The sequence below is a fragment of the Camellia sinensis genome, chromosome 3 (genome assembly GCF_055761805.1).
Source record: "Camellia sinensis isolate YWXY chromosome 3, ASM5576180v1, whole genome shotgun sequence".
NCBI classification, from domain to species: Eukaryota; Viridiplantae; Streptophyta; class Magnoliopsida; order Ericales; family Theaceae; genus Camellia; species Camellia sinensis.
The window spans coordinates 1,869,962-1,895,516 of NC_138963.1; the positions used below are offsets into that span (position 1 = coordinate 1,869,962).

General features: G+C 42.0%; 1 protein-coding gene across 2 annotated transcripts; it reads left to right on the forward strand.

Moving 5' to 3' along the window:
* The first annotated feature begins 551 nt into the window (after positions 1-551).
* LOC114297570 (uncharacterized) lies at positions 552-7,095 on the forward strand. Of its 2 annotated transcripts, none has more exons than XM_028242012.2 (5): positions 552-1,188; positions 1,643-1,742; positions 3,941-4,064; positions 5,122-6,093; positions 6,361-7,095. In XM_028242012.2, the coding sequence occupies exons 1-5, from the start codon at positions 1,017-1,019 to the stop codon at positions 6,757-6,759; spliced, it is 1,767 nt and encodes a 588-aa protein (XP_028097813.2). In that variant the 5' UTR covers positions 552-1,016; the 3' UTR covers positions 6,760-7,095. The 2 variants fall into 2 exon arrangements, with proteins under 2 accessions (XP_028097813.2, XP_082775072.1); XM_082918946.1 differs by having other exon boundaries at positions 703-1,188; positions 3,982-4,064.
* Positions 7,096-25,555: the final 18,460 nt, after the last annotated feature.

The following is a 25,555-nucleotide window of genomic DNA, read 5'->3' on the forward strand; positions in this document are numbered from 1 at the left end:
ATAAATAATAAATGGTCCTAACTCAGCCTTCGTTTGGATGAGTTAATTTAGTTTGATTTTTTAATTATTTTAATTTGATTAAAAAAATTATATTTAAGATAAATTTTAATTTTTTAATAATTGATTTGATAATTATTAAAGAAAAAAAATAACATACTTATAATTTAAATATAATATAATTTTAATACATTTTATCTTTATTTATTTATGAAAAATGTTAAGTATTATGAAAAATACTTCATGAAAATGATCATGAATAAATCTTCATCCTTGTATTACACTTTGTAATTTATTATATATTTAATCTAAGGATTAAAAATATTTCATGACCATTTTCATAAAATATTTTTTATAATACTTAACATTGCTATTTATTAATTTAATTAAAATAACTCATGTGGAGCAAAACCTCAATCGACTAGTTAGGATGACAACAGCTGACATTGATTTTGTGTAAATAATCAGGATGATGATTATATGATAACAAAAATGCAAATAAACCCGTGAAGATATACATTATTACTAATACTTTGATAAGAATAATTAAAATCAAATGAGCAGTAAGGTTGGGGATCTGAGATTTGAAGTACTAATCACATGGAGACAGCTTAGCTTAGCAGAGAGAGAGAGAGCGTGTGTGTGACACGTTGGTACTATTTTGGTTATCAAAAGTTTATCTGTAATGTAACCATGCCACCCCACCCCCATACAGTTGGGTTAGGGGTTACTTCTCTCTCTCTCTCTCTCTCTCTCTCTCTCATTATTCTCTTCGCCCTCAAAAACTCCCAACCGCTCCCTCCCACCCAGTATAGATCTATACTCGCTCTCTCTCTTCTCTGTCTCTCTCTCTCTCAAAATTTGGTGACGTAAACATCACAACAAGCTCCGTGTGTGGCTTTGCATCTACTGCATCTCTCTCTCTCTCTCTCTCTCTCTCTCTCTAATAACTGATTCTCTCTCGTACTCTTCTTCACATATTCTGCTTTGGAGATGGTTTTGGTCCTCCATTCCTAGATATGAATCGGACTTTGAAGGAATCTCTGGCCGCCGGAAGGAATATTCCGACGAGAGCGCAGCACCGACGTGGTCTCAGCCTCACCGGTATCTCCAGGGATACCGACGAGAACTTGGATCTCTTCTCTCGGAACCGTCGGAGTCTCTCCGTCGCTTCCTCGGACGAATCGGACTGTACGAATCTTCATCCATTTCACTGTGTTTCGTTATTGTTTACTGAATGAAACACGCTCATGAACTTTGATTTATTTGTTTTAATTTGGAGGATGACTGGTCCGTTGATACTTGATAATATTATAAAATACATGTAAACTTGTTCATTTTAATTCTGATTTGATTTGTCGGCTTCCAGTTAGCATTATTTGCTTCTTTTCACAGAGATTGGGTGATTTAACAAGCTGAAAATGATACTTCTCTGGTGTCCTCTTTCATTGGAAAACGTCTATCACGACGCCGTTTCTGAGTCGGTTGTTCATAATGAATCCAAATTACTTTTAATTTTTAATATATATGTATATATATACATATATTTTTTTGGATTATTAACATAAATTTTCCAATTGTTGGTTTTATTTTAGACTTGGAAATGGTTTATATTATATTGAATAGCTATTGTGTTGTGTTTCAGTGAAACTTGGGAGACTTTCAGTTGGGTCTGCAAAATTGGCTAGGAGTGGAATGGATGATCTATTGTCATCGACCGAAGGAGGAAAGCATGACTATGATTGGTAACATCCCAAATATGTTCCTTGATTTTATTTTAACTGCACTATCTAAATTCAGATCTGACTTCTTGAATACCTGATTGTCGTCAACAATATCATAGATCATGTCGAGTTGAACTAATGGAAATTAGGAAATCGCTTTTATTCTTCTTGTTCAATCTCTCTTAATCACTGATGCTAAAGTGAGATTGTGCTGGCACAATAATTTCTTCAATTATACTCGTGCCTTATATGATTAACAATACAACACCTTCAGAGACAACACTTGTTATGAAAGGATCAGGGGCCATCTCTGTTAATTTTAAGATTCAAATCTTCTTTGTATTTTGTCTGCTTTGGTTGAAAGCATAACTGACTCAATTGATGGTGTCAAGTAGAGAACCTTTCTCAGTATGCACTTTTTTTTTTTCAATTGATTTGTCAGCTCTCAATTTTATATGTGATACGAAGTTTATTCAACCACTCGAGATGTGTATATGTGGTATTAGCAGAAGCCCGATTATTAAGCCACTCTTGCTATCTTGATTGGGAAATTTATTTTAACATCCAGAGTCCCCAGTTGTCACTCTGAAACTAATGATAAATAGCAATAGTTTCTCTTAAATAGGCAGATTTTGCTAAGCTGCCACATAAAGAATGTGTATATGTTGAATTGATTGTTGTGTAGTTCCAACAGTTGGCACTAGTTGTAGGAATTGGGAATGTATTAGAAGCAGGGTAGAGATTTTAATGAGAATTGCTTTTCTAGTGAGCTTTCTATTTCAAGTTTGTCTTTTAATGTAGAAAACCCTCGCAGAATCTAAGCATTTTTTTTTTCCTGCCAATGAAACCATTGAAAAGTAGACAATTGCAAAACAGAGAGCTATCAATTGTTCCCTCTACCAAACCAAACCAAACCAAAGTCGTGTGTCCCAATCAGTTGGGGTCACTTACTTGAATTCTAAATGGCTATTCCACTCTATAAAGAACAATATTCTATGGCTTAGCCTATATTCCCAAAAACCCAACATAATCAAAGTTGACCATGATATTATTTTAAATGTATTGTCACAAGTTCGACATACTGGCAATCGGGCAGGAATAGACAACCATATAAGATAATCCAGAGATGAAATAAAACACAACAGAAATGTTACTGTTGAACCCCCTGGAAAGATGAAGCTAGTTGTGAGATGTTTTTTACGAAAAACGGCACCCCTCACATAGAAGGTTGAGAGTTGCAAAGAAAATGTCATTTTGGGGGTGGAATGGAGAGGTTTTTTTCTTCCTAAAGCCTTAACAGAGAATATGTTCAGAATATCAAGACCTAGTAGTGGTGACAAAATAAGCCTAGAAGTGAATGTCAAAAGCCTAGAGGTAGACAGTGGTACCTTCGTGGCCTAGGGCCTGGAATGAGTTCAAGGTGTTCAGGTGCAGATTTGATAAGTATGTATACTGTATGGGATAGAGCCAAGGACTAAAGGTCATAAATTAAAGATAGAATTTGGGTCAGACTATAATGCGCTATCCGACTTCCCCCTACCTCAACACATGCACTCGCTTCTTGAGAGACTTTATTGGAACTGAGGAAGAAGGTAATAATTACACCTCGGTCATGTTAGTATATTTTTGTGTTGGCAATTTCTGTAGACAAAACTTTGGGGATTGGTTGTCAAACTGCCTAATCTTCACACCCAGACCAAGTTTCGCCTGGCATGTTCACATTAACATCACACAGCTTTTTCTTTGGGAAACAGATGTACAGCCAATTATTTTTTTTACTTTGTTCTAATGCTTCTGGCTGTTCAGAGGGTCTTCTTTTGATAAACACCTTGAAGCATGTCTCCCAGTAAACTTTAAAAAAATTTCAAGCCTTCTCCACATAATTCTGTATGAACTTCTTTCTGAATGATGATTTTGGAATTGAAATACATCTTTCTGCTCTTTTTCTATTTTTTTTTTATATCTTTAATGCATAAGTTCTCTACTCGCAATTGTCTTGAAGATACTAGTTTTTATTTTTATTTATTATTATATAGTATTTTGAGGATACAAACAAGTTAAAACTGGATGTCCTTATTTTGGTTAATTGGAAATTTGACATCTCTATGAAGCTCTTTCTTGTGCTATGATAGTTACTTTGGTGAAACTTGATTGAAATACCAAGCAACTACTCATTATTGTGGCTTTCTGATTTATTGTTATACCATTTCATTTCATAGGCTGCTCACTCCTCCTGGAACTCCTCTTTTTCCTTCATCAGATGGAAGTGAGTCTCAACCACCCTCAGCAGCTCCAAGAAGCAGTTCCTTGGTTAGATCAATTTCTACAACTAAGGCTTCAAGGGTATAACTTTGTGTTTTCTTTCTTATAAGTTATATAAGATTTTTCTTCTACATTTCTGGTGCGTTTGCCTCTGCTTTTATCTGCGTGTGATGCATATAGAGTAACCCACCTCCAGACAATTTTCCCTCTTCTAGCTGTTTGGAAACCGAGAAATCTGCCTGATATCAGAACTTGCTGATCCTAAAGCCAACCTATTTTAGTAAGCTTGTCCAATCTATAGAACTGGTTTGGTCTCTCAGAGACAATGGTGCAGTGATAGTATTAAATGGTTGTCTCTTCTGATCTGATATAGTACAGTTGTCCTTGCCTGATCATGAAAGAGTGAATTCTGAATCCTTTCTGTTAAAGGCTGAGACTGATAGGTTTCCTGTGGGAATCTAATACTAAGGAACTTATTAAAACTGGTCAATTGGTATATCGTCTGAGAGATTATACTTGTCCAAGACGATGTATTTAAGCTGACTTCCAGACTAGCCTTAATTATTTGTTTTGGTATTTCTGAGAGCATTCAAAAACATATATAGGGCTCAAGGGTCTGTAGGAACTAGAAAATTATGAAAGTGAATACTATGGACAGTGGAGACATTCTTTTTGTCAAGGGGTGAAATCCACACAATGGATTGGAGACCAGCTGGGGGTCTGGTCAACCATGGTACTAATCCAAACTGACTCTTTTGATGTGGTTTAGGCTGTCTTAGGTTGCTTCTCTATTTTTACGTTTCCACTAATTTGGCTGCAAGCCAACCTTGCTGAACAAAGCACTGTATGTCACCATGGATTACCCACGTAAATTAACTAATGGCTTCTCCAGTAATATCTCTCTTTGGTTGATTGTAAACCTTTGCCAGTACCATCTCTCTTTGGTAGATTGTAAACCTAACGTAATACCTCCTTTTTCCCTTTTTCAAACAATCGAGGTCCTATTTCAGTAATTTTCTTTTTTATTATCTATTTTTAGCATAGATCTTTATTCAATAAAGATTTGTTTATGGTAAATGGTATTTCATAAATTGGTTGGTGAGCTAGAAATTATAAATGGCCAATCTTTCAATTTCAGCTTTCAGTATCGCAATCAGAGAGCAATAATCACATGAGATCAATCAGAAGCATTTCAGCGACACGCCCTTCAATCTCTAGTAGTCAATATAGTACCTACTCAAATAAATCTACCTCAATCCTCAACACAAGCTCAGTTTCAGTCTCATCTTACACAAGACCTTCTACCCCCACGACTCGCTCCTCATCTACTGCAAGACCTTCCACTCAATCTTCCAGACCTTCCACTCCATCTGCCCGACCTTCCACTCCATCTGCCCGTTCAGTGACATCCCGATCCTCAACTCCTTCTAGAGCTCGTCCAGCACCCACCAGCTCTTCCATTGAGAGAACCAAACCATCCCAAAATTCAAGGCCTTCAACTCTAAGTTCTAGGCCCCAAATTCCTGCAAACTTGAATACCCCAACCACACGGTCAGCTTCTCGGCCTTCAACGCCTACTCGTCGGAATTTAGTACCTTCTTCATCTCCATTATCTCCAGCAACAAGACCTTCAACATCATCTGGGCGTGTTCTATCTAATGAGCGCAATGCATCAACATCATCCAGGCCTAGCTCCCCTAGTCCACGAGTTAGGCCCCTACCACAGCCAATGATTCTTCCTGATTTCTCACTTGAGACACCACCAAACCTACGAACAACATTGCCGGACAGGCCACTTTCTGCTGGTAGGTCCAGGCCTGGTGCGGCTGTTACTGTGAAGGGGAATATAGAAATGTCAACTCCTGGAAATTTACCAAGAAGACAACCATCACCCATTGTCTCTAGGGGAAGACTCACAGAACCCTCCGTAAGGGGCCATTCACATTCCAATGGGCAAGCTGTTGATACAGTGGAGTCTCGTAAGGCATCATCACTTGTCTCAGAACTATCAACGCGGAAACCTATAAAGACTTCAGCAACATCCACAGATAGCTCAGGATTTGGGAGGACTATCTCAAAGAAATCACTGGACATGGCTATCAGACATATGGTATGCATACTCTTTCTTCCTGGCATTTTGTGATAGATTGGGAAATAATATCTGCACTTATCTAGCCTATATTACATTATACAAAAAGGAGACTTGTTCATGCGTGGATTGATATTCGTGTTTTCAGGTCTTTCTATGGTGTTTCAAAATTCAAAGTAATTCTAGGAATCTAAATTATAAAATACATTACCATTTTCTTGTTGTAGGGGACATAAGCTTTATCATGTCGGATAAAAATCTTAAATATGTTTCTGTTCTACTCTTTAGGACATCAGAAATAGTAACGGTGCCATTCGTCCACTTTCGGGTACCACCCTCTTCCCTCAGAGCATTCGGTCTGCCAAACAAAAAGGCCAAACCGGTCGTGCTTTTAGTGCTCCAGCTTCTGTCAACGGAAACCTGCCTATAAGCAATAATGGTGTCATTTCAGAAAACGGAGACTATCTCAATAGGTCTCCTGAAAATGGGACGAAAGAAGAGAAGTGTCGACTTTCAGCAAAACTCACTGAAGGGGACATCTATGAGAGCTCCCGGTATGATGCAATTCTACTCAAGGAAGACTTGAAGAACACAAACTGGCTGCACAGTGTTGATGATAAGTCTGATCAAGGACCCATCTTTGATAATGGATTTGAGCATCTGCCTGAACCTTTTGACGTCTTATAACCCATGTTAAGTGTTTGTTCTTGATGTTATGCATTTTTCAATATTTTATTTTTTTAAATTACTTGCTTGATTTTAAAGAAAATCTTTCAATTTTGCTTCTCTCTCTCTCTCTCTCTCTAAGGTGATAAGAGGGTTCCCTTCTATATATATTGTTGCCCTTTATATGTTATTTCCTCAACTATGAGAGTGAGGTGCATCCTTTTTTTTAATCTTCTTTTTTCCTTTTTTTGGAATTATTCAATTTCTGATGCAAAGTAGAATTGTGTTTCCAATTTAAGTATGACAGCAGCTGTTTCCCACTTGTATTTAACACCAGATGGCATTGGAATGTCGCAAGAGTATGTTTCTTTTCCCTTTATTTATTTATTTATTTTTTTGAAGAGAGTGTTTGTGTATGTATGTGTCCCTGTTTGTGCATAAAGGATTTTAGCTCAAGTGGTGTGTGCTGCTAGTCCTTTGTGGGTGGGTGGGGAGGTGAAGTAAGAATGAGTAGCCAATGCATGTTTGTAAGATCAGAAAAACTGAAAGTTTGGTTTGAATAAAGAGGAAAATTGTTGTCAATCAACTTTATTGATTGGTAGGAAACGAAACAAATACAAGAAGATTTTAAGTGCTGAGGCAAAAACCATATACCAAGGAGAGACCAAGAGCACCAAATTGGTATGGAATTGTTTTTTTTTTTTGTTTTGGTGTGTGTGTGTGTGTGTGTGTGTGTGTTCCCAAGCCTTTGTGTTGCACTTTTCAGTTGAATCATCATATTTCTAGATTCAAAACTGATACAGGCCCTTGCCACTCTCACATACACGTGGGGGTTAAAGAGAGGACAAAAAAAAAAAAAAAAATTTTGGATCAATCAACATTCACTAAGGGTGGTGGGGGTCACTCCCAATTGGGATTTCACTCATTTTTGTTCTAGATTTTTGTTTTATACAATTCTTATTGTGCGTTTAGAAGTTCATTAAGATAAGACCGAATATTAAAAAAAAAAATAACAGGACATTATGACATGCATTATAAAATTTTTCTATTTTAAATAGTCAAATACATACTGATATATGGCTTGAAGTAGGAGTGTTTTCAATGCTTATTCTTTTTTTTTTTTATCAAATTTAAATTTAGGCTAAGTTTGGCATAATTTAAATAATACAAAAAGTCAAAAAGTCACTATCCTATTTAAGTCACATCATCTTATTTAAATCACATCACCTCTTTAACACATCACATCAAATCCAACCCATATAAGTCAATAAGTCAAAAAGTACAATTTTTTAGAACATTCCAAACCAACCCTTAATGAAATAAGTACCGTCTTGTTATTTCAACCACCATATCAAATCAATATCAAATGAGAGAAAACTCAAAATTTTTATCAAATTGAGAGAAGTTTTAGCGTTTCATCAAATTATTGTAGGTAGTTGCACATCGGACGATTAGTCGGTTGTTTGGCTTGCAAAATCAAAAGGACGGATGACCGGGAAGATGTCCTTCCAGACAATTTATACAAGCTGATCGACTGTTCGGACATCTTCCCAGTTGACCGATTGTTTAATAAAAATTGAAAAATTGACATTGAAATATTTGGTATCAGTTGAGATTTTTAACTTAAATTTTCCCTCAAATTTAATAAATAAAAAAGAAAGAGAAAAAAATAACGTTAGAAATGCTCTAATAAAGTTGGTTATGACTATGTGGCTTGAGATCATAAAGTATTTGAGGTGAGAATTATGAAGTGCTTCAAATGAGAATGTACATTGTATGCAATTAAAAAATTAAGTTAAATGAATTATCGTTGAAGGCAATTTTAGTAATTCAGTTAGGTCAGAATACTAGTGTTGTTTTTTTTGACAGACTTTTTTGTTTTTTGTTTTTAAATCTAAAAGGAGAGGTTCATCCAATTGTTGAAATTAAAAAGCAAGAACATCGCAATTGTCAGTCTAATGTTTCCCTCAACAAATAGTACCTAAGACTATCAAAAATACTTAGTAATTTGAATTTGTATAATTTAAATATCTTAAATGTATTAAAATAACGTCATTTTACTTCTAAAACGATGTCGTTCTGAGACATTTGAGCCATTCAGACCATAAAAATTCAAATTACCAAGCATTGTTGTAAGACTATATAGCAGGGGACCAACCATCTCCTTTCTTACCGTCTATGATTATAATTTAGAGTACTATTAGAAATTTTAAATATTTTATTAATATTTTTACAAAATATTTCACATAAGTATAAGATTTACATAAGATTCACATGATGTGAGTTTCACCCTTATTTAAAATATTTAATAAAAATATTAATAAAATATTTAAAATTCCTAATATTTTCCTATAATTTATCAAAATTTATATATATATATACATAGCAGTACTACAGAGCACTAGCGCTACTGAGCTGGCACCACACTTTTTAAATATATATATATATATATAGGTAAAAGACAAAACAGAAAGAAGAAAAAGACAATTTAATGTTTCAACAATGATTTAGACCACTAAAAAATGCACCACTAATAGCACTAATGCATTGGGATTGGTAAAAAAATAAATAAAATGAAGAAACAAGGCATAAAAAGTGGGCGGGGCCCACTGTCACATCATTAGTAGTCTTTCTAGTGCTCCATTTCTAGTGCTCCCAAGCATTTTTCTTTAATGTTTATGAAGAAAAAGACAATTTAATGTTTATTTAGAGCTCCTCTTTTAAAGATTTAAACCATAATAGAAAGAAGAAAAAGACAATTTAATGTTTATTTAGAGCTCCTCTTTTAAAGATTTAAACCATTTTTGATATATATATATATATACAGATCTGCTGCAGAGCTCTAATTAGAGCTGCTACAGTGCAGCTCTAATGAGCTGGCCATAAAAAAAAAAAAAAAAAAAAAGAAAAAAAAAAAAAAGAAAAGAAAAACAATGAGGTAAAAGACAAAATATGGAGAAAAAAAAGACAAATTAATGTTCTATTAAAACTCTCTTTTTAAAGGTCTAAATCATTTTTCATATATATATATATATATATAGATATCACCTACTTTTTAGTTAGATTTGGCTTTCATACATGTCAAGATAGAGTTCACGATCAGTTCACCTACAACCAGAAAAAAGTAAAACAACCTTGCTTGGTTTTCAATTTTTCAAAACACTTTTCAAAAAATTCTACTCTTTTATTTTCTGTATTTTTTTGTTTTTATTAAATTTTTTTAATATTTTGAGTAATTTTTTTACTTTTTAAACACACCTAACATAAATACACCTAAAAAGTAAAAAAATTATAAAAAAAATCTTTTAAAAATTCATTAAATATCAAAAATACAAAAAAATACAAGAATTCAGTACATTTTTTGTATTTTTATATATTTATTAATTTTTTAAAATATTTTTTCACAATTTTTTTACTTTTTAGATACATCTAAGTAAGGTGCATCTAAAAAAGTAAAAAAAAAGTTTAAAATTTTAAAAATATTCACTAAAAACAAAAAAACACAAAAATCAAAAAGTCAATTTTCAAAAAATTTTAATCCAAAAAACTCAAATCAAACACAGTGATTGTTATTAATTGAGCCGACCCAAATTTCTCTCCAGTTCAGAACTGACATTAAGAACAATAATAATGGAGACCTTCACAAAATATAATTTTACAATTCTCAAAATAATCTAAATTATTTATGTTACTGTATATAACTTCAAAAAAATTTAAATACATCAGGTCGTGGGAATCCCCCATTGTGAGAATCCAAATATTTTTCAATTGAGAAACCCATAGTTGTCATGTCGGCACTTTTTATTAATTAACTATTCATATTTTGAATCTAATATTAAGAGTATTCGTATCAATTTCAATAAAATTTGAGATAAATTATAATTTATTTTTATATTTTAACTAATCCCCTTTTTATATACATGTTTTATAAGACTCTATTCTAAAATTCTATTTTGTTAAAATATTTTTTATTTTTATTTTTCTTTTTCTATAGTTTTTTTTTATATTATATTTCATTTATAATCTCATATATTTATTTTTGGAAATTTTAATAAAACATCAATTTCTAACTTTGTGTAGTATGAAAGGTCTAAGATATTTTTTTTTATTAGCTAAAGTCCCTCAACATTTTCACAAAAAAAAAATTATATTTAGAGAAATTTTGTCCAATTCAGAGAAATTTCACCCGATTAAAATTTTTCTAAATTGGGGTGAAATTTTTCTGAGTCAAATTTTCTTTATAAAAATATTGAGGAACCTTAACTTCTATAAAAATATTATATATCCATTATCTTATAAAATCTTAGGCCAAGTTTGGCATACTTTAAATAATCCATCTTTTTATCCATTTATTTTTTTTCATCACATCACCTCTTTACTTTTCTACACATCTTTTTATAAAAAGATAAAAAATACACTTGTACGGGGGGCAAATATTTCGGCAAGCCCGTACTCCTTTCTTCCGAGCTCCGTCGATGTCCGATCACCTGCGAGCAAGCAACGGTGAGCTACCCGGCGGTGTGTGGCCGGATAAACCCTCCGACGATCAAGTTAGCACACACCTTAGGATGGATAGAGAGAAGGGAGAGAGTATTTGAGTGTAAGAATTCCTTACAGAGATGTTCGTGTGTCGCGTATGGGGGGCGCAGACATGCTTATATACCTTCTGAGCCCCATATCCACTCCCAGTCATCTCCTGACACGTGGCTCTGCTATCCCATCTGTCAGCATAGATCTTGCTGAACATCACCTAATCTCAACTGCCTGTCATCACAGCTGGGGCTCGGCAGCCGAGCTGCCCTATGCGTTGCTGCGCCGTGCCGTGCTTCATACCCAAGCACTTCCCTGGCAAACTCCAAGGGGGGACCGGGCTAGGCGGCATCTCGGCAAAGCCTAGCCCGAAGCACCCCGTGGTCAGCTTTCATGTCGGTCAAACGGTAACCTCGGCCGACCGTGCCATTCCGGGCGCCGGTCACTCGGCTTGTCTGGCTTCGGCTAACCTCGGACCGAGCATCCTGGTCCGACCGAGCTCTGCCTTACCGAGCTGCTTCTTTACGGTCTGGGGCGGGACGCACTCGGCCCAAGTTCTGCCCGGCCCAAGTTCTGGCAGCCCTTCTCTGGGCGAACGGTCGATCATCTCGGCCCAATGCACTGCTGGGCTCTCAACCTGCTCGGTCGATACCTCGGCCCAACTCCAGATCATAAATCACCCTCTCAATTGCCCCTTAATTCCGTCCGCGAAAGCGTGACTGGGATTACTCACCTCGACCGAGATAACACTTCTCCGGTCTTCAAGACGCCGAACCTCAACCGGGCTAGTTAACATAATTGTCTGCGAACTTGCCCGGTTATATTCCTCGGCTGACATCCTCTTCGTCGAAAGTAGCTCGGTTGGCTCTTCGTATTTGCAACCCGTCGCTTCAGTCCTGTCATAGCCATAAATGGGGACACGTGGCGGGCTGCCATTGGTCATCGGGCAGCCAACCCGCCGTTTTTGCCAGAATTTGAATTTGGGCGGTCTCCTTCGCCTATACATACATGCCCTTCTCAAACTCCAAATCTTCCTACTGCCACTTCGATATTTGACCTCAGAGCTCTTGCATCTTCATCCAGACTTGCTGTCATTCTTCGTGCTTGAAGGATTAGGTCCTGCCCTTCACTGGTAAGTCATTCCACCCTCACTTTGTTGCTATTTTCTTTCATAATACACACATTAGGGCACAAAAACATAGCTATTAGGGCATAGGTCGTAGAATCCGCACCTAACCTCCCATTGTTCTTGGTGTTCTTCATATTCATGAAGAACACTGAAAAACTGGGGTGAACCGGGCTCCTGATCATCTTTTGATCCAAAAAACCAGTCCAACCGAGCAAATAACAAGTTTGTCTCGACCCCAGCAAAAACCGAGATAACAAAAGGACTTGGTCGCTCAACCGGGCTAACATCTGGTCTGCTTGGGCGACCGGGCTCCTTAGATAGAATAAACAACCGAGGTGGTTTGGCAGCCTTAATGACCGAGCTAAAATCCAGCTCCTTTTGTGCGACCGCGCTAACACTTAACACTTGCCATCCTTTTCCTGCAGAGTCCAAGGGGACCACTGTCATTCCTGAGGCTCTCAGGACCGAGCAGCATCCAATAACCAGTGCCAAACCCCTCAGCCGGGATACACTAAGCCGGCCACAAATGGGGAAATTCCGCTTCCTAGTGGAAACTCCGGCCGTGCTAGCTGCTTTCAGAGAGGATTACGGCATTCCGGCCGATGTTCATCTCGAACTGGCTGAAGAGGAGACCACACCCTGGGGAAGAGTTGACCAATGCCCCTTCACCGTGCTCTCAATCGTTGGAGGGGGCCTCCGTTTCCCGCTCAACCCTCTTATAACCGAGTTCCTTTGCCACACCGGGCTGGCACCCACCCAAGTGTCCACCAATACCTATAGAATAATCAACGGCGTTCACGAGTTGAACAATCGGCTAGGCACCAACTTGGGTCTAGCCAAGATATTAAGGCAATACACAATGGGCCATACCGGGGACGGTTTGGCTTATTACTTGAAGATTAGACCGGGCAAAGAAAAAATTGTGACCGGCACCCCGGATAAAGATCTTCACGACGATGATTTTTTCTGGGTGTCGGGCAATTACGAAACAGCTGAGGTGCCGGGCTGGTTCATAAACAAGGACTTCGGTTCTTCATGTAAGCCACTCAAACTTGCTTGGTTAGCTTAATTCTTTACTTTGTCACTAACCGGTTTTCCTGTTTCTTTTGCAGCAATCCAAGCCTTGCAAGCCAACTATCAATTCCCCAACGTCGAAGCAATTCGGACCGTGCTTAGGTACCGTCACCGAGATTGCAACGATTTACTTGGCTATACACCGACATACAGGTATTCTGCTCCGCGCCGGAGTAGAGTAACTGACTTCCTTCGCGCTCCTTCGCCGCCTCCCGATCCTTCCCTTCCTGACGTTCCCCTCATTCGCCTGACCGAAGAACAAGAAATGGCCAAGCGCAGCAGAATCAAGAATCTGCTCACCGCCACATCCGCCGAGGTGCCGAGCGTAGTAACTCGGTCGCCAGCCGCCGGTCAATCCAGTGGCGCCGTGGTTGCCCTTGCCACTCAATCCGCCGGGCAATCCAGCCGAGAACCCTCTGCTCGACGTGCCGGCAAAAGAGCTCGGGCAGACCCGTCCACCGAGCTAGTCACCGAGCTTACCACCGAACATCCAACAGACTCCCCCGCCCCAGTGCCGGCCTGACGCCCACATTTGAAGCATTGGGGTCAAGATATCCCGGCAACGGCTTCGATCAAGGCTGACAAAGAACATCTGCTCACCTTCGATCTATCCAAAGCTCTGCTACTACCGAGCGACGTGGTCGGCAGCGACCACGTCCCCGACACTCAGTTGGTCAAGTCGTCGGTGAAGTCTATGGCCAGGGTAAGTCGATGTTCCTTTGAAAATTTTGCAAGTGTTTGCGCGGTTCCGTTTTTGCTCGGTCTCTTATCTAATCAATTTTGCTTTTGTTTTTGCAGGCCATTCAAAAACAACACCTGGTCTTGGAGCGTATCCACAGACTTAGGCAGAAGGCCAACGACACAGCCAGCCAGGTAGAAAGCCTTCAAGCCGAGCTCGGCCGGGCTAAGTCTTCTCTTGAGATGGCCAACTCCGACAACAACAGACTGCTCGGCCAGCTGGATGCAGCTGAGAAAAAACAAAACGAGCTCCAGACCGAGGTGGATTCCCTGAAGAAGTCGAAGAAGAAAGCTTGCCGGGCTGCAAACACCGCCGGCTTTAACGAGGCCGAGGAGAGCTACAAGAAGCAAGTCTTTGCAACGCAAGACATCTACTTCAAAGCAGGCTGGAAGTCTGCCTGCGAACACCTCGGCCAAGGCTCCGACACCGACGTATTTGCCAACCCTCCTCCAGCTTCGCTACCGGTCTACCTTGTGCCTTACGCAAACGACGTATTCAGCGCTCTGCAAGCGGAGGCCGAGGAAGGACTTGAAGATGGAGAGGATGACACAGATTCTGAGGCAGAGGAGGCCGAGGTGCAAGAGCAACCCGGCAATGCTGAGCCCGGTGCCCAAGACGTCAGCCCTACCATCAATCTTGATGCTGGCGAGGACGAGTTCACCAATCTCTCCCCCCTAGTTTAGTTCTCTTTTTCCTTGTTTTTGTATTTTTGCTTCCAACTCTTTTGATGTAACCGGGCTCTGTCCCCACCTTTTGTAATGATTTTCTTTTCAATGAGAAACTCGAAATTTTTCTAAGTGTTTGCACGGTAGTAATCAATTCCATCTTCAGCAAAATATCTCGGTATAACTCATCGTTTGAACAACACTTTGTCGACCGGAATCCATAACACGGTCGAAGCACTTCAGCAAAACGAGTTCATGAACCGAAATACCCATCTCGGTTGTAACAAAGTTGAACAAAACATTTCCAACCGGAGTACATCATCTCGGTTGGGAATCCTAAGTTGGACAAGACACCAACTCTTTCAACCGGAGTACGTCATCTCGGTTGGGAATGCTAAGTTGGACAAGACACTAACTCTTCCAACCGGAGTACATCATCTCGGTTGGGAATGCGAAGTTGGACAAGACACCAACACTTCCAACCGGAGTACATCATCTCGGTTGGGAGTGCGAAGTTGGACAAGACACCAACTCTTCCAACCGGAGTACATCATCTCGGTTGGGAATGCGAAGTTGGATAAAACACCAACTCTTCCAACCGGAGTACATCATCTCGGTTGGGAATCCTAAGTTGGACAAAACACCAACTCTTCCAACCGGAGTACATCATCTCGGTTGGGAATCCTAAGTTGGACAAAACACCAACTCTTCTAACCGGAGTACATCATCTCGGTTCGTAACATTAAAACAACAGTCCAAGTGCTAAAGCAAAATTACTTCTATAAATTGACAAAAAGAATTACATGCTGTGGTGCAAGCCAAAAAATTGCTTTGCACAAGCAAAGAAAGCAGAAGCTTAAAAATAATACAATTTCAAGTTGGCCGCATTCCATGGCCGGGGTATTGCTCTTCCCTCTAAATCCTCCAAGTGGTAAGCCCCCTTGCCCGCCAGACCAGTGATCATGTAGGGACCTTCCCAATTTGCCCCTAGTTTGCCTTCTCTTGGCACCAGGGTGTTGCCCATAATCTTTCTCAAAACCCAATCACCAACTTTGAACGGTCTGGGGTGCACCGTCTTGTTATACTTCTTTGAGAGCTCCTGTTGGTAGGCGGCCACATGGATGAGGGCCTTCTCCCGATGCTCGTCCACTAGGTCCAGCTCCAAGGCAATAGCCTCGGTGTTCAGCTCGAGCTCAAAACTCTCGCTTCTGAGGGTGGGCATTTCAACTTCCACGGGTATGACCGCCTCCATGCCATAAGCCAAAGCAAATGGAGTTTCCCCGGTAGAACGTCGCGGGGTTGTTCGGTATGCCCAAAAGACGCTAGGTAATTCCTCAGCCCATTTGCCCTTGGCCTTTTCCAGCCGTTTCTTCAACCTATCCAGTATAGTCTTGTTCGATGCTTCGGCTTGACCATTGGACTGCGGGTAGGCCGGGGTAGAGTTGTAGAATTTTATCTTCAAATCTTCACAAAATCCTCTGAATAGGCGACCGTCAAACTGGGTGCCGTTGTCAGAGATCAAAATCTTGGGGATGCCAAACCGCGTGACCACGTTCTGCCAGACAAATCGCTTCACGTCTTTCTCTTTGATGGTTGCCAAGGGCTCAGCTTCAACCCACTTTGTGAAGTAATCTGTGGCCGCGATGAAGAATTTTCGGTTGCCCGGTGCTGTTGGCAGTGGTCCCACTATATCTAGCCCCCACATGGCGAAAGGCCAAGGACTGGTGAGGGGAAGAAGTTCCCTAGCAGGCTGGTGGATCTGATGGGCGAATTTCTGGCATTTTTCGCACTTGCGGACATATTTTTGTGCGTCGGCCTGCATGCACGGCCACCAGTATCCCTGCGAAATAGCACGGTAGGCCAAGGACCTGCCTCCTATGTGGCTGCCACAAATGCCTTCATGAATTTCGTACAAGAAGGCCTCCACACTATTCGGGTGCACGCACTTTAAATAAGGACTAGTGAAGGACTTCTTATATAACGCACCAGATGAAGAGAGCCAAAACCGCTCTGACTTCACCCGGATTTTGTGTGCTTCTTTCTTGTCAGTTGGAAGAGTCCGGTCTCTGAGGAACAAAATCAAGGGGTCCATCCAAGAGGGACCAAGCGCGGGGTAGAGTACATCTGTCTGCCCGGCGAGTTCAATGCTTGGCCGCGGAAGAAAGTCAATCAAAAGAGGGTTTGGAAAAGTATTATCCACCATAGAAGCGAGACCGGCCAGTTCATCAGCTCGGCTGTTGTCTTCCTGGCCAATTTGTTGGACTCTAATTGCCTCAAACTGCTGGATATGCTCCCTGACCAGAGCTTGGTACTTCGCCATCCTTTCGTCCTTTGCTCCATAAATCCCAGAAACTTGGTTAACCACAAGCTGGGAATCACTGTACACCAGGAGCTCGGCAGCCTTCATTTGAATTGCGCTCTTGAGCCCGGCGAGAAGTGCCTCGTACTTAGCCTCGTTGTTAGACGCCGGGAAGCCAAGCGTGATAGAATGTTCAATGGTTAGGCCATCCGGGGATATAAGAACAATACCTAGGCCGGCACCATGGCGGTTGGACGCTCCATCAACAAAAAGCTTCCACATGTCCCCCACAAAAAGCTTCCAGCAGTCAGATGGGTCCTGAGAGTTGCGAAGGTCAATGGGATCACAACTACTTGGCTGTGCGGTGTCAAGTTCAGTGTTGACCGGTTCAAATTCAGTGCCCCTTGGTGATTCGACACCGGACTCAGCAAGTTGTTCCGTAATGCTCAAGTCCGTGGGCGAATCATCAGGTTGCGGTGTGAAGCCGGCCGCAGGTTCTGAGCTGTGTGGAACCATTCCTTCCCCCCTTGATGATTCGGCACCGGAATCAGCAAGTTGGTTCGAAATGCCCAAGTCCGTAGGCGAATCATCAAGTTCTGAGCGGTGTGGTTCAATTTCTTCCCCCCTTGGTGATGCGGTACCGGACAGAGTGGATGGGTTGGTGATACACAACTCCGTCATCGCATCACCGGGTGGTATGACCGTGTAAACTGAGGGAACTTCGATGGTGCGCGCTAACTCCACGGCGCTACCTCCTTCAACTGGTTGTTCCTCGGTTGGCATTGCGTGCATCTCATCATCTGCCTCGGCAATGTCGACCGGGCATACCGGATGAGTGCCAGGTGAGAACTCGGCGACAAAATCTGCCAAGGTTTGGGCTTTGATTGCGGTGCGCGGCTGGAACTTCACATCAAACTGTCCCAACTCGACCGCCCATTTTAGAATTCGGCCTGAAAAGTCCGCGCGTTCAAACAAGGCCTTGAGGGGAAACTCGGTCAGTACGATGATGGTATGGGCATGGAAATAGTGCGCCAACTTTCTTGAAGCCATCATCAAGGCCAGGGCAAGCTTCTCCAACGGCAAGTATCGTGATTCTGCTGGCAACAAAGTTTTGCTGACATAAAAAATTGGGAGGTGCTTGACTCCTTCAGCCCGGACTAACACCGCACTTATTGCGTGCTGGGAGACGGCAAGGTAAAGGTAGAGTTCCTCACCCGGCTCTGGTGTAACCAACAGCGGCGGAGAAGACAAATAGTCCTTGAGCTCGGCCAAAGCTCGGTCACACTCGTCATCCCATGAAAACTTTGACTTCAATGCTTGAAAGAAAAGGCAACAGCGATCTGATGACCGGCTTATAAATCGATTAAGCGCGGCGGCCATCCCGGCCAGATACTGCACTTCCTTAGCCGAGCTGGGCTGCTTCAACTCTTGCACGGCTCTAATCTGAGTAGGGTCTGCTTCAATGCCTCGGTTTGTGACTAGGAATCCCAAAAATTTGCCGGATCCCACGCCAAAGGCACACTTTGAGGCGTTCAAGCGCAGCTTGTGCTTCTTTAGAATGGCAAACATCTCGGCTAAGTCAGACAAATGGTTTGCCTCATGTCGGCTCTTTACCACCATATCATCGATGTAAGCCTCCATGGTCCGGCCGAGCAAAGGAGCAAACATTTTGGTCACCATCCTCTGAAAGGTTGCCCCGGCGTTTTTCAAACCAAAGGGCATAACTCGGTAGCAGAAGAGTCCCCTTGGAGATCGTGAAAGAGGTGATTTCTCGGTCAGGCCCATGCATGGCGATCTGGTGATAGCCGCGGTACGCATCCAAGAAACTGAGCCTATTGTGTCCAGCCATTAAGTCCACTAGCTGGTCAATGCGCGGCAATGGGAAGCTGTCTTTGGGACAAGCTCGGTTGACTGTCTTGTAGTCGACACAAACTCGCCACTTCCCATTCTTCTTAGGCACCACTACAATGTTGGAAATCCATCGAGGATAGTGCACTTCCTGAATTGCTCGTGCCTCAAGCAGGTTCTTTACCTCCTCAGCAACTACCTCGGCGTGATGCAACGCCGATCTCCTTGTTCGCTGGATGACTGGCTTTGCTCCAGGGAAGACATTGAGGTGATGGCAGATAAAACTTGGGTCGACGCCAGGCATGTCGTAAGGCGACCATGCAAAGACTTCGATATTCGCCATCAAAAACTCAATCATCTCGGTCCTCTCTATGACCGTGAGACTTGAACCGAGCAAGAAGAACTTGTCCGGCTGCTCGGCATCAATCCGCACTTCAACCAATTCCTCAACAGCCTTATCTTCGGCCTTGGTGCCCACATCATCCAAGACACCCTGGTCCTCCGGTCCCTCGATCATTTGAACGAATCCTTTGGCAGCCCGGCTTCCGTTGACCGCCACGAAGCACTGTTTGGACATGACCTGATCGCCCCAAATCTCCTCGATTGCCCCCATAGCCGAGGGGAATCTCATTACTTGGTGAAAAGTCGATGCCACGGCTTGCATGGCGAGTAGCCATCCCCTTCCAAGGATAAGGTTGTACGTCGAAGGCACTTGCAGCACCCAAAACTCAACTTGCTTGACCACGGATCCCGCTTTGACCGGCAGGATTATATTTCCCAAAGGCCACTCCGGTTGCGAGTTGAATCCAACCGGTGGCGAAGTAGCCGGAGCCAAGTCTGTCTCACGGAGTTTGAGCTGCATGAACACATCATAATACATGATCTCGACCGAGCTTCCCTGATCGATCAAGATCCGTCTAACGTCAAATTCTTTGACGCGTAGTGTTACTACAAGAGCATCGTTGTACGGCGTCTGGATACGCTCTAAATCCCTTGAGGTGAAACTGATCACATCCTTTTCTTCAGTCTTCCCCCTTTTTATGGCAGGCTGTACCGACAAAACTTCCCTCATATGTTCTGCCTTCTTGATCATGCCCCGGAGTTTGTAAACACGCTCTAGTTCCACAATGCCGTGGATGACATTAATAACTCCCTGTGGTGGAGCGTCTTGGTCATCCTGTCCCCTGGGATCGACCGGAGCCTGATTCGGCTTCACGCCGCCATCAATGTAAAGGTCTAGATGCCCGGCCGCGACCAGCTCTTCTAAGTGTTGCCTCAAAGGCAAACAATCCTCAGTCCGGTGGCCTATCTCCCGGTGGAACGTGCAACGATACCGCGGATTATAGCCCTTTTGTCCATCACCCAACTTAGCAGGAAACCGGACATACTCCTCGTCTCGGATTTCACTGAGTATGCGATAGATTGGAATCTTGAAGACCGTGGTTATGCCAGTCCTTGCCTTCATCCTTCTGTTCGTGTCCGCTACATCATCTCGGGGGTAGTCATCCCGGTCATTACGACGTCCTCTACCCTGGTTCTTACGACTCGAGCCACGGTCCGATTCCTCTGCTCGGTCACCTGAGCGACTGGATTCTTGCCCAACTGCATGCACTTTGCCTGCTGTCTTCTTGTCTGCTGCTACCGGAGTGGCCTTCACGGTAGAGGCTGACGCGTCATCCTCTACTCGGATGTGCTCATTAATGCGCTGCATGAGCTGGCCCATGGAGGTCGGCTAGTGCATGGTAAGCGAGTCCCGCAGTCTATGTCCGACCGGGAGACCACGCTTGTATTGTGTGATTGCAAGGTTGACCGGGCAGTCCAAGATCTCGTTGAAGGTTTCCCAGTACCTTGAGTTGTATACCTTCAGTGTGTCGCACGGTTTCATCCTGACACTTAGCAGATGATCAACTTCCTTTGGTGTTTTTGTGTTGGTTTTGAAGCGTGTAACAAACGACTCGGCCAACTGATGCCACCTCTGTATGCTCCCTTCCGGCAACCACTCGAACCACTTTAAGCCCAGCTCACCCAAACTTGACGGGAAGATTAGGCACATAAGTCCGTCATTCCGCCTATGTCCGGCCATAACCTGTCGGAAGTGACTCACATGCATGTAAGGATCGGTTTTCCCGTCGTAAAGTGTGAACTTTGGCTGGTGGAAGCCTGCCGGAAGCGGTGTTGTTTCTATATCCAGGGAAAATGGGGTGGCGCTCAGCCTGGCCAAGTCCGTATCTTCAAAGAGCGGCACTGCTTGGCGGGGTGGAGGCATTCCGACATCCTCACTGGCGTGTACCCCATAAGATAACCGCTGGAGCGCCGGTATTCTCTGTGCTTCGCACCGGCGGGCCCGCTCCTCTAAGATCGCCCATAAATCCTCTGACTGAGCAGAGTAAGAGTACTTCGACGTCGTCTCCGGACGTAAGGGTTTGTAGGTGCTGTCTTGCACGCTAGACTTCCCTGCACCCACGTCGGAATCACCAACCTGGTAACTTCTGGTAATGGATATTGACTGAGTACGTCGCTGACTCTGACCGCCTGAACGGCGGGATGGGGTGCGCTCACTGTGGTCTCCCACTCCAACTACACCCTTCCCTTTAACATGCCGCTTGAGATCTTCCATCTCCGCCGCCATTCGCCGGATGACAGCATCTTGATCCCTCAACTTGCTTTCCAGTCGCCTGGCGTGCGAGTCTCTCCTCCGCCGGTGACCGTCTGGACTCCGTGAATGTCCATGACTTCGTCTGCGCTTGTCCCGCGCGTCTCCTGACTGTCCGCCAGTGGGCGTTCCCAAGTCAGCCATTGGATGGACAGCAGGAGGTCCCTCTCTCCTTCGGGTATACTCCGGGGTGGCTCCGTCGATGGCGGACAACGGAAACTCGTCGTTGTTCGCCATGGACGGCGATCAGATGAACTTGGAAGACAAGGTTTTGTCTGTCAAGCTTCCCACAGACGGCGCCAATTGTACGGGGGGCAAATATTTCGGCTAGCCCGTACTCCTTTCTTCCGAGCTCCGTCGATGTCCGATCACCTGCGAGCAAGCAACGGTGAGCTACCCGGCGGTGTGTGGCTGGACAAACCCTCTGACGGTCAAGTTAGCACACACCTTAGGATGGATAGAGAGAAGGGAGAGAGTATTTGAGTGTAAGAATTCCTTACAGAGATGTTCGTGTGTCGTGTATGGGGGGCGCAGACATGCTTATATACCTTCTGAGCCCCATATCCACTCCTAGTCATCTCCTGACACGTGGCTCTGCTATCCCATCTGTCAGCATAGATCTTGCTGAACATCACCTAATCTCAACTGCCTGTCATCACAGCTGGGGCTCGGCAGCCGAGCTGCCCTATGCGTTGCTGCGCCGTGCCGTGCTTCATACCCAAGCACTTCCCTGGCAAACTCCAAGGGGGGACCGGGCTAGGCGGCATCTCGGCAAAGCCTAGCCCGAAGCACCCCGTGGTCAGCTTTCATGTCGGTCAAACGGTAACCTCGGCCGACCGTGCCATTCCGGGCGCCGGTCACTCGGCTTGTCTGGCTTCGGCTAACCTCGGACCGAGCATCCTGGTCCGACCGAGCTCTGCCTTACCGAGCTGCTTCTTTACGGTCTAGGGCGGGACGCACTCGGCCCAAGTTCTGCCCGGCCCAAGTTCTGGCAGCCCTTCTCTGGGCGAACGGTCGATCATCTCGGCCCAATGCACTGCTGGGCTCTCAACCTGCTCGGTCGATACCTCGGCCCAACTCCAGATCATAAATCACCCTCTCAACACTTATTTAGGTTATTCTAAATATAATGAGTTTGATAGAATACACCTTTCGTGAGTATGCGTTATAAAATAGTTAACAAATAAGTATGGGTTTGATGTTGATGCTCTAAGACTATCTCCAATGGTGAACCAAACCCAGCATCAAATTCAAATTTTGATGAAAAACCTACTTTTTCAAGCTCCAACCGTTGCACCAGATTGATATCAAAATGAGATTTCAGCAAAAAAAGTATCAAACTGAGAACGAGACACAGATTTTACCAAATCACTGTTACTAACCGTTGAAAGAGGTACACCGGTCAACCCGCCGGTTGCCCGGCCGGTTGACCAACCGGTCAACCAGTAAAAGATTCAAATAGTTCAGGAAAAAAAGTCCAAACCGTTAAAAAAAAAAAAAAAAAAAAAATTTGCCTAACCGGTCAACCGGCCAGGCGACCACCCCGGTCGTCCCGAAAAAGTTCAAAAAGTTCAAAAAAAAGTTCAGACAATTCGCAAAAAAAAAAAAAAAAAAAAAAAAAATTTTGCCTAACCGGTCAACCAGCCGGTCGACCACCCGGTTGTCCCGGGATAGATTTGGTGAAAGATGAACCGTTGGAGCGAGCGATATCAAATTTAGTGAAATGGGTCATTTTTAACTCAAATTTGATGAAAAATTTGAGTCACCGTTGGAGATGCTCTAAGACACTGAATCACGGAAATCTATCTTTATTGTTGTATAAGGAATTTCACTTTCCTTCCTTTTGTTAGAGAAAAATTCCATTCAGCTTGTTTAGTTTTGGTTTTTAGAAAATATTTTTTTAAATTTCTATTTCTTTATTTTTAATTTTTTTTATTTCCAATGAATTTTTTAATATTTTAAGCAATTTTTTGAATTTTTAGACACACCTATCATAAATACACTTAAAAAGTATAATATTTGTGAAAAAAATCTTTAAAAAATTCATTAAATTCCAAAAATATTAAAAAAATACGAAAATTCAATATATTTTGGGAGACTTATTTATAAGTTATTTTTCAGACACTTATGCTAGGTTAAGTCCTGTGTAATTTCTTACAGAGTCTGAAGTCCTATTTAGATAGAAATGTATTTCACAAGATCCTACATAAACGTAATGTGACGTGGCACTTACATAAACGTAACGTAACGTGACACCTATATAAACGTAACGTAACGTGACACCTATATAAATGTAACGTGATACCTATACGTAGCGTGACACTTACATAAACGTAACGTGACACCTACATAAACGTAACGTGACACCTACATAAACGTAACGTAACGTGTCATGTTACGTTTCGCAAACTTAATGAGTTTTTATTTTTTTAAATTGAATGTGAAAATGTTGTTGGTTTATGTTGATATGATCTACATAAACGTAACGTAACGTAACGTGACACCTACATAAACGTAACGTGACACTTATGATCTATGGTAACATTCAATTTTCTATATATGATTTTACTATTATTTATGATATTAACAACTAATATTGAGGGTAAATGTGTCAACAAACTTCCCACATGACTTATGGGAACATAAGTTTTTTAGTAGGATCATATGTAGTATAAGTCTCCCTAATAGGACTTATAAATAATTTTCTCATATATTTTTCATATTTTTTGTATTTATTAATTTTTTAAAATATATTTAGATATATTTAAATAATGTGCATCTAACAAAAAAAATTACTTAAAATTTTAAAAATATTCGCTAAAAACAAAAAAAAAACGTAAAAAATAAAAAACTCAATTTTTAAAAAACAGAAACCAATTCTGAAACCAAACAAATTGATTCATTCTAAAGTATTTGACACTTAAAATAATAGTATAATAATAAGAATAATAACAAAAAAAAAAAAATAATAGAAGAAGAAGAAGAAGTAAAAGCAACATGTTGTGAGCATGTGCCACATGACATGAATATAGGAGGATGGAGGGAATGCAAGAGCATGGCCATAAATCCAGGCTTCAAGTTGCCACCGCATGTGCATATGTGCCACACCTACACACACATCCACATGAATCCAAACCCAATCACTCAATGACCCCATTAAATAAATACTCCTATATAGCACTCAAACATGCACCCCTTATTCATGTGTTGTTCCCCTTCTCCATGATTCTACCCAGAATCTGAATTATATGTAGAGCAATCATCCAGGATTCTAAAAATAGAGTTTTAATATAGGTTTTAGTGATGTGACAAAGTAAAAAAATTAATAAAAATATAAGTTAAAATTTCACATTACATAGTAGAATCTACCATTAAAGTTCTCTCTAGAACTCCTGTAGAGTTTCCAAATATTTTTTTTAGGGTATGGCTTTTGTCCAGTCCGAGACTGGACCGTGCTGTTGGGTCCGTGGGGGCCCACCACGGGTCTCATTTTGTTAATCTGAACCGTTTAATATGTAGAACTCGTCGAGTACTATATGCCTGTAAAAAATCACGTTGATCGGATATCAATAGCTATATGATCAAATCAGTTTCGTATTAAAAAAATTGGACGGTGAACAAATTAACGGTTGACAAAAAACTGTTTTGATCACATAACTATCGATATCCGATCAACGTGATTTTTTACAGATATATAGTACTCGACGATTTCTACATATTGAACGGTTTAGATTATCAAAACGGGACCTGTGGTGGACCCTCACAGGCCCAACAGTACGATCCAATCTGATCCCGGACTGGACAGAAGCCATACCGTTTTTTTATATGTATGTGTACCTATGTAAGTTGATATATACGTGGAACATTAAGATAGGAATCA